The following is a 10368-nucleotide window of genomic DNA, read 5'->3' on the forward strand; positions in this document are numbered from 1 at the left end:
ACATAGGAGACTGAGGGGTGACCTTATAGAGGTGTATAAAATCATGAGGGGCATAGATAGGGTGAATGCACTCAGTCTTTTACCCAGGGAAAGGGAACCAAAAGTTAGAGGACATAGGCTTAAGGTGAGAGGGGAAAGATTTAAGAGGGAACTGAGCAGCAACTTCTACATGCAGAGGTTGGTGCATATGTGGAGAGGGATATGCACCAAATGTGGGCAAATGAGACAAGCTTTGGTGGGCACTTTGGCCGGTATGGACGAGTTGGGCTGAAGGGCCTGTTTTCGTGCTGTTTTATTCTGACTATTTGATCCCTCCTGATCTCCACCCTATCACAGGCATTCCCTTTGTTCTCCCCACCCTCCCTCTTCTCTGCAACTTAAAACATATTTTATTTCCCCTTGTTCTGGTGAAAGGTGATCCACCTGAAACACTAGCTCTAGTTTCTCTCTCCACTACAGATGTTGGCTGACCTGAGTATTTCCTGCATTTTATGTTTTTTATTTCAGATTTTTATTTCCTGCAGTTTTTTTTTGTTTTCAATTGTGATAGTAAACTATATTTATTTAATGCATTGTGTATGAGTTAGTTATACTCTTCACTAGAAGTACCCACAACGCACCACAGACACAGAGCTAAAATACTGCAGGTGGTAGAATTCTGAAACAAAACAGAAGCTACATCCATGGACATCATTGATCTGAAACACAAACTCTATATTTTTGTCTCCATGGGGGCTGCCTGATCTGCCAAGTATTTCCAATGTTTTCTTTTATTAATATAGTCAGAATTATACTCTGGTTACTTTCCTCAGCCTTCAGAGTCATCATGTCTGGCTCTAACTTTCTGATGCGACCTTTCCCTTTCATGACTTGAAATCTCATGGAATTTAATTAAATGCAACAAACTGAATCTGCTCTATCCTTCCATTGGGCTTTTTTCCAGATGAATATGTTAGCAATCATTGATAAATGGGACTGTATAAACAATGACTTATTGGACCAGTGACCCTAGACCTGACTTGCTGGTAGACTCACTGCCTGTGGTCTCTACCCTGCCAGCTCTTATTTTTCTGCCTCTGGAGGGGTAGATGAGCTGTTTATTTGGTCAGGGAACATGGACACTGCTGGCAACACTGGAATTTATTGTCCACATTAATTACCCCTGAGCTGAGGAGGCAGTGAAGCGTCATAAAGACATACAGCACGGAAACAGGCCCTTCAGCCCAACTCGTCCATGCCAACCAAGATGTCTATCTGAGCTAGTCCCATTTTCCTGCATTTGGTCCATATCCCTCTCAACTTTTTATATCCATATACCTGTCTAAATGTCTTTTAAACATTGTAATTGTACCTGCCTCTACACCTTCCTCTGGCAGCTCATTTCACATACCCACCACCCCCTGCATGGAAAAAATTTCCCCTCTGGTCCCTTTTAAATCTTTTCCCTCTCACCTTAAATCTATGTCTTCTGGTTTTGGACTCCCCTACCCTGGGGAAAAAGACTGTGGCGACCAACCTTATTTATGCCCCTCATGACTTTATATACCTCTATAAGTCAACCACATTGCAGGATCTGGAGTCGGATGTAAAGCAAACTGGGTAAGGGTGGCAGATCTCTTTCCCTGAAGGAAATTAGTGAACCAGATTGTTTACATACAGTTTCATGGTTACCATTACTGAGGCTAATTTTAATTCCAGATTTATTCAATTACCTTAATTTAAATTCCACAACTGTCATGGTGGGATTTGAACTCATGCCTCTGGATCAATGGTCCAGAACTCTACACAGTTACAGACCAGCAGTCAGTGTCCATTAAATGTGAAAGTGCATCAACGTTTTGTGATGTTTTAAGGCAAAATAACTCACACCTTTATCTGCATTTACTTCTTCCACAGGTTTGGTGACCCACCAATTTTCCTCTGTGGGAGAGATGCAAAGTGCATCTAGCCCTTCCATTCTCAGCCCCTAGACTGAGTTCACGGAGCAGACCTCCAGCTCAGACTCCCAGCCATCACACACTAGTCTGAGCTGGGCAAGGTGCAACCAGCCAACAGCTGGTGACTCCCCCCCATGACTGGTGCCTATCAGTCAGTTCGACTCCGCCTTTGGAGCAAAAAGCTGCAGATACTGGAAAACCGACACAAAAATAGGAAATGCTGGAAGCACTCAGCAGGTCAAGTAGCGTCTGTGGGAAAGGAATCAGAGTTGACATTTCAGGTCGAGGACCTTCCAGCAGAAATGAAATATTGAGAAAACAACTGGGCTTTAAGTGGGAGGAGTGAAGAGGAGGTTTGTAATAAGGTACAAACCAAAGTTACTTTAAAAATCAGCAATTAGAGAGGATTAAAAAGTTAGACAAATTGAAACAAAGCTTCCAGTACTTGGCTGAGCTTGTTCTTTGAACAACTTCTGTCCTTTGAGTCCACTCACTTCTCCAAGTCAAAAGTGTAGCAATGGAAATGCCCCTGTCTTTTTTGGATACTTGAAAACGTCTCTGTTTCAGTTCTAATCGGACCCCTTCATCCAAATCCTTTTCCATTACATTGATGACTGTATTGATGCTGCTTCCTGCACTTGTACAGAACTCAAACATTTCAGTATCTTTGCTGTCAATTCCCATCCTTATGTGGTCCATATTCAGTTCTTCCCTCCCCTTTCTTGGCACCTCCACCTCTATCTCAGGGGAGTGGCCAAGATTCATTCAAAGCTGACTGACTCCCATGGTTATCCCCACTGCACCTCCTCTCACTTTGCTTCCCGTGAGGACTCTATTCAATTCCCCCAGTTTCTCCATCTCTGCTGTATCTGCTCAGCGAAGATACTTTCCACAACAGTGCCTTTAAGACGCCGTCCATTTTGCTTAACTATGGCTCCCACTCTGCCATACTTGACAGGGCTCTCAATCATGTCACCTCTACTTCTTTGCTTTATCCCCTCTCAATGATAAGATTCCCCTTATCTTCACCATCCACCTCATCAGCCTTCACATCCTGCCACTTTCAATGAGGTTCCACTACCAGACATACTTCCCCTTCCCCTCTGAGCATTCCGAAGGCACCATTCCTTCCTGCTGGTCTTCTCTTCCAACCAACATCTGCTCCTCTTTTCACAGCACTTTCCTGCGCAACTCCCGCCCTCCTACATCTTCCCTTCCTATCTAGTGTTTCGCATTTGGTGGTCACTATATTGTTGCCTCCAACTGAGAAGCCAAATGCAGATTGGGTCATTTATTCAATCTGCAAGGGTGACTCTAAGTTCCCAGTCGCCTGCTACTTTAATTCTGTATTGTATCCCACTCTGACTTCTCTCTGTTCAGCCTCCTGCATTACTCTGAGGATGTCCAGTTTAAGCTTAAGGAACAACACTTCTTTTACTTGGACACATTGCAACCTTCAGGGCTACATACTGAATTCACCATTTTTGAATAATCTCCCCGCTTTCCTCACTCTGTCTCTCCACAGGTTGTCCCTTCTGTTTCAATTCTTTTTCTTTTCTTTGGCTTCTGTCTCTAACTGCTAACTTTTAATTATTACTTTAGCCTGCACCCCATTACAGACATCCCTGCCAACCCCATTCTCTCCAGCCTTCCCTCTTTGCAACTGAAAACACACTTGTTTTCTCACTTTTGATGAAGGGTCCTTGACTTGAAGTGTCAGCTCTTGTTTCTCTCCCCTCCAGTGCTGCTTGGCCTGGTAAGTGTTCCCACATATTCTTTCCTCGTTTGATTCGGCCCATTACTTTGGTAACTTGGAAAAAGTAAACCAACCGGCACTTAACAACAGCTGATGATGTACTAATCTGTGGCTTTCCTTCATCACATTGAGAGATGAGATACTCCGGGACCAGCTGACCTTTCAACTGCTACGTTAAACTGACTCTTCTGTTGACCTAAACTAGTTCCTAAGTTCAAGCAATATTTGCATTGGTCTGCTCTAAGGATTGGAGGTGTCAGTCGAGAAGAACTTGCAAGCTTGCTTAATAATTGACTCTTTGTGTGTGTTTGTGTTTGTGTGTGTAGTTGCATGCACAGTCATCATGGTTTTATTAGCATTACAGTTTTGTTTTTCAGAAATCCTATTGGCATAGAATGATACTTTCGTATAGACCATCAGATTAACTCTATTGTTTCTCTCTAGAAATTTATAGGCAAAACCAATGAAAAAGTAACGAGGAGCAGTGGACGTGACAAAACGAACCAAGAAAGTAACAGATACGTGGCAGAACTACAGCCAATGGTCAGTGTTGAAAACTGTCGCAGTAATAAGTGTGTTAAGTTGCTGCACAATGGTTTTAATCCAAATCCTCCCCCTGTAGACGTTATGAAATTGTTCCACTGTAAAGTACGAGCCATAAGAGGCAGATAAAATTCCTTGTGTTTTGAAGCATGAGGTGCATTTCCTGAGGGGTTGATTGAATTAAAACTCACCCCATCAAAACCAAAGTCAGGATAAGATTTAACTTGAAAATATTGTATTTAAGTGGATAATTTGAAGGGTGAGAAGAGAGTTCATCTAACGTAGAGGTGAAGTTTCTGATATTGGCCAGTAAGATACTTGAATGAGATGTAGAATTCAACAACTTTAATTTACACATCTCCCTGTTTTAGAGCTGGGGGAAAAATGCCCAGTTATCTTAAGTAGAAGGATCACAAACAATGGTTATTTTTACAAAGAATGTCTTTCTGGAGTTTGATTATGGCAGCTTTGCTGCTGTACACAAAGTAGGAGCAGGAGTAGGTCACTAGGCCCCTCAAGCCTGACCCACTATCCAATATGATCTATGCTGGCCTCAACTCCTCTTCTGTGCCAGTTCCCCATAACCCTCAGTTCCTTGATCTTTCAAATATTTATCTCTCTCCGCCTCAAGTGTATCTAATGATCTGGCCTCCACCATCCTCCGGGGCTCAGAATTCCAGAGATTCTCCACCCTCTGGGAAAAGATATTTTTAAGTACCTCAGTTTTAAATGATCGGCCCCTTATTTCGTAGCTATGTCCCCTTGTTCGTTACTCTTCCACTAGTGAGAACAGCTCAGCATCTACCCTTACCCCTCATTCTCCTAAACTCCAATAATGATTAAGTTGGTCTGAAGGGATTTTGACAGGCAAGAGATGTGGTTATCCTGGAACTATCATGGAAGTATTGTATTGAAAGTTCACAAAAAAACCTGAGCAGGAATAGGCCATACAGCTCCTTGACCCTGCTGTGCCATTCAGTGATAACCCTTTGTTCCAGATTCTCCCACAAGGGGAAATGTCTTTTCATGATCTATCAAGTACCCTTGAAATATTATATTTCAATAAGATCACCTCTCATTCTTCCAGCATGTTAACATAGGAGAAGGCCCTTCGGCCCATTAGTAGTTAAATGCCTAAGGGAGTAAACTAATCCCTTCTGCCTACACAATGTCCATATCCCTCCAGTCTCTGCACATCCATGTTGTGCTCAGCTCAATCCAGCCCATTACTTTAGTAATGTTGGGAAAGCAAACCACCCAGCAGTGAATAACAGCTGTTGGCAGAGTACCAACCTGTAGGTCTCCTTCATCACCTTAAGCGCCCAAACTGCTCAATTGTTTTCCATAAAGCATCTCCTTCATCCCAGGAATCGACATCATGAACTTTCTCTGAACTGCCTCCATTGTAAGTGTTTCCTTCCTTAAATAAGGGGATCATAACTTTGCAGTACACCAGGTGTGACCTCACCGACACCCTACTTTTGTACTCTTGCCCCTTGCAATTAAGGCCAATGTTCCATTCGTCTGCCTAATTACTTCCCGAGAGAGGAAATGGTTGTCAGACAGGAACTCTTTGAGAATGGGAATGACGCTGTCCAAGTGGAGCAGTTTGGTGATCTGAACTTGGGTCCCGGTGGAGATAATCCTAATGGGAACATGAGGTACATTGGAAAGAAACTACAGAATTAACAGCTCAAAAGTTTAGGAGTGGAAGGAGGAAGATTCTGGAGTAAAGAAGTAAGCAACCCACATTCCCTCTTGCAAGTGCTGACAGAGGAAGAGTGTAAGGAGAAGATGGGAGGTTGTTTAGGATTCTAGTATAGTCCTTGACCTGTAAGCTGATCACCAAGTAGAGTACTATTGTTTACTAAAGACACAGTAAACCTAACAGTTAATGACCATGGCAATCAAGTTCCTACTGCGCTCCAGTATGTAACCCTGCTGACTGCACATGACAACTCCCTCAGGGGAAGAGAAGCCTCCAATATCACGGATTCATGGGGTGGCTGATATTTAATCTTCTGAAAAGCATTCAAGAATTTATGCAGCAAAATCTAATGTTGCAAGACCAAGAGTTTCTGGGCACCAGTCTTTAATTTTCCTGCCCATTAAACTCAGAGGAAATCAGCTGGTTTAAAAAATACCACAGCCCATGAGTTCAGAGATCTTGCCTCAAGCATGTTAAAATGTTGAGCCGATGTAAATATTATTTTTACAATAGTTAATATTCAGCACAGCACATCTGTAGAATTAAAACTGCAAATGCAATCTTTTTATTTGGCAGGATGCACATACAACATGATGGGACTCCAATGGACTGCGAAATGGGCCTTCAGATTCCATCAGACCCTTAATATTTAATAACTGCAAGCTAAATAGAGGGTGGAGCCATTTGTCAAGTTAGTTTAATGGCTTGATTCACATGGAAGTATTTTTCTATATTTAAGTAAAAAGGATTTCTCAAAATACGTCATTGTTGTTCCTTCTCTTATGTGTTGATATGTCTTTACCTTGGCTTCAGTAACTAATTAGAAGGCACTTGTGTTTTTGACATTTCAGCCTGTGTTACATCCATGCACAAACTAATGTAAAACTGGACATCCTTGTGCTGAAAGAGAACATTGAGTGAAATTGGTCGTAAGGGCAGAAGGTTTCCCCAGATGGAACAGACAGTTTGTTGGTTTGAGATTCTGGGATTACCCTTAAACTTGACCCTCTGATACGATTGCAAGGAATTCCAGTGTCGATGTCTGTGTTTTAGAAAGGCAGATTAAATGACTGGAGTGATTAGTCTTTTTAAGTGTACATTTATCAAATTGTGCTGATATCTTGACAGTTGGTTGTAGAATTTAAACCCATAATACAAGAGGTCACCAGAAACTGTAATGCATTAACCAACCGTAATGCATTAATCCAAATCATGAACCATAGAAGTAAATTATTTTCTAAAAATTGAATAAACCTTGAGCAAACAAGAGATTATACGAATCATTATTTACAGTGGAAGTTCTTATAAGGCATTTAGTAAATATATTGTAATACCGTAGGAAGATTTAACATTACTTAAGAGTCATACAGCACAGAAACAGGCCCTTTAGCCCAACTGGTCCATGCCCCCCAAGATGCCCATCCAAGCTGGTCCCATATGCCTGTGTTTGCCATTACTTATTGAAACTTATCACAGGAAGCTCCAATTTCCCATTTAGTATTCACCCCTTGTGTTCCAGGTCCATTGCTCAGTTGCATTCTGACCCCTGCCATACTCCTTTAAACAAAATGCAAAATTCAAATGGCAACACAACTATTAGCAAACATGAAGCTGTTGGATTCCCATATGGATCCCACTCCCTCCTTGGTATCCTTTGGTCATCCTTTTGCGGTAGGCAAAATGTGACTCCAGAACTCAGACCAGTGGGCTTGACTCTCCTGTGATGTTTAAATTCGCTCCATCGTATCAAACTCCTACAAAAAGATTTGCAGTAGGCCCAATGCCAACTGCAGATGGCCAATAAAAGCTGTGCAGAAATGCCAGAACGCTGAGAGTGGATAAAAAGAAATACCCTCTCTAACCAACATTTTCTATCTGTTGCCTTGATGATTGGTTGCATTTTTACACTCCCAAATGCAAACATGTTGGTTACTGAAAAGCAAAAAAAAACTGTAGATGCTGGAAACTGAAATAAAAACAGAAAATGCAGCAAAGCAAAATTCAGGTTAATGTTTCGGACTGAATATATTTCATCCGAACGAAGAAAAGTTTAAAAAAAAACAAGCCTGTTTTAAGTTGCAGAGAAGGGGGAGGGGTAGAGGGGACAAAGTCTGTGATCGGTGGAGACCAAGAGAGACAGAAGGACACAAATGGTGATGGTCTGGCTGAGGGAGGGTGAAGGAGGTTTGGTGATCACAGCTGATTTGTTCAGGGGAGATGAGAGGAGAAACAGTGGGGTAAAAAATTGCTGTAACTATGAGATATGGAACATAGCAATTGCTGGAAATCTGAGATAAAGGGGAACACTGAAAAATCCCAGCTGGTCAAGCAGCATCAGTAGAGAGAGAAGAATGGAGTTAACGTTACAGATTAGGTTACATTACAACTGGCTAGTTCTGACACAAACTGGAAAGGCAGGTTATCTGAAACTGTTGAATTCAATATTGAGCCTCAGAAGCTGCAGCATTCCTAAATGGGAGACAAGCTGCTGTTCAAGTGATGTGGGGTTTTATTGGAGCAGTGTCGGAAGCCAAAGACAGTGGGATCAGAGATGGAAAATGAAAGGGGCAGGCAGTGTCGCTCTTCCAACGTGAAGAGGTATTTTGCAAAGTGGTCATCCGATCTGAGTTTGGTGGAGGAGACTGCATCACAGGCACTGAAGGCAGAATCCTAAATTGGAAGAAGTGCAAATGAGTTGCTGCTTTTCCTGGAAGGAGTATTTTGGTCCATGGATATGGGAAGGGAAAAGGTAAGAAGACTGGTTGTTGCATGGGAAGGGGAGTGGGTTTTGATGATGGAGATGGAAAAGTGATGCAGGGAGTTGTAGAGGGAAGACTAGTCTGGTGATGACATCTTGCAGAAAGGTGGTGAAACTTGCAGAGGTTGAATGTGGAGGCTGGTGGGGTGAAAGGTGAAGGTGAGGGAACCCTATCCCCTGCTCTTGGTGGGAGGAGAAGAGGTAGAGCAGGGGTATGGGAAATGGAACAGCTACTTTTCATATTGGTAACTGAGTTTTCCACTGCAGGTGGACCTCACTGACTTGCAGCTATCGAAGATCAGATTTGCATCAGCCAGTCTTATAAACATGGTAGTCATATGGTAGTAGGCAGTGCAAGCTCAAGTATCTGAAACCTGTTGTAAGTAGATGCCAAGATACAAACACACCGCAGAAATTTTAAAAAGCTGAATCTTAACTTAGAGTTGGGCCAAAAGGCCTATTTCTGTGCTGTAGTACTCTATGACTTTAAACCCACTTTACTCTCAATTGTGACTCCAGCAATCTTTTTATAGAATCTGTGTTGATAAACTAGGATTGGGTAACCTAGAAACCTCATGCGGTAATAAATATCAAGTAGTAGGGCCAAATGGTCAACGTCAGCACTGCAAATTCAATACAAGAGATAAAATGTGCTGCAAATTTCATAAATTTAACAAAACTGTCCTAATTACACAGATGGTTTTGCAAGCAATCTTGTTTTAGCCAGTGGTAATATCCACAGTGCTGCCTCTCATCCTAATATGTTTATAAAAGCCTAAAAGACATTGGTTATATGTCATGGAATAAACAAAATTAATTCATTGGGGGCTTTTAAGAGGGGCTTGGATGGGCACATGAATAAGAGGAAAATGGAGGGATTAGCTATGTCGGCACAACATTGTGGGCCGAAGGGCCTGTTCTGTGCTGTACTGTTCTATGTTCTGTAAGACTAACTTGCAGAGTGCTGTAACTGTTCAGCAGGTCAAGCAGCATCTGCAGAGAGAGAAGCAGAATTAATATTTCAGGTCAATGACCTTCAGTCAATCCTAAAGCAAGATTTTTGACTTGAAACTGTTTCTTTCTCCACAGTATTTACCGTAGTTTGTATTATTTCAGATTTCTATCCTCCGGTATTTTCCTTTGGCTGTGATTGAAAGGTTTGTCATCAATAAAGGCCCATCTACGCTATAAGGACATTACTGCAAACCAGAAAAGATTTATTCCTTTCTGACAGACTACATCACAGTATTTCAGTTTCCATAAGCAATGACGTAATAGGATTCAATGATCTTCTTTAATGCATTTTGTTAGTTAGGATACAAAGGTTAAAATTTAAGTATTATGAATAGCTTGTAATTTGAAATGTTTTACATTTAAATAAATGAAGTCTAAACTTGATCCCAGAAGTGTGTTATGGATAATTGTATTTTTTTAATGAACATAATTAGATAAAACATCTTGTAGGTCACACTAAGTGGGCAAATATATATTTCAATATCCACCGTCACAGAAGATATTTTAAAACATTTTTATAATGTAACAAGTTTCAGAATTAAATGTTTTGAATGTTAAATTTGTGATATTTAAATGAATGAAGGGAAGCTTCTAGAATGTGCATATACTAACCCCATCTATTCTTGGAGCAGTACCAAGGTCACTGTATTGG

General features: G+C 41.5%; 1 protein-coding gene across 2 annotated transcripts in view; it reads left to right on the forward strand.

The window, feature by feature from the left end:
• Nucleotides 1-10100, forward strand: part of LOC127568634 (choline transporter-like protein 3) — a 77112-nt gene extending 67012 nt beyond the window's left edge. For both annotated transcript variants that reach the window (XM_052012613.1, XM_052012614.1), the window contains 2 exons: nucleotides 4138-4236; nucleotides 6521-10100. In XM_052012613.1, coding sequence (XP_051868573.1) covers nucleotides 4138-4236; nucleotides 6521-6538 — 117 coding nt within the window. In that variant the 3' untranslated portion in view covers nucleotides 6539-10100. The remainder of the gene's footprint in view (nucleotides 1-4137; nucleotides 4237-6520) is intronic.
• The last annotated feature ends 268 nt before the right edge of the window (nucleotides 10101-10368 follow it).

The sequence above is a fragment of the Pristis pectinata genome, chromosome 3 (assembly GCF_009764475.1).
Source record: "Pristis pectinata isolate sPriPec2 chromosome 3, sPriPec2.1.pri, whole genome shotgun sequence".
Taxonomy (NCBI): Eukaryota; Metazoa; Chordata; class Chondrichthyes; order Rhinopristiformes; family Pristidae; genus Pristis; species Pristis pectinata.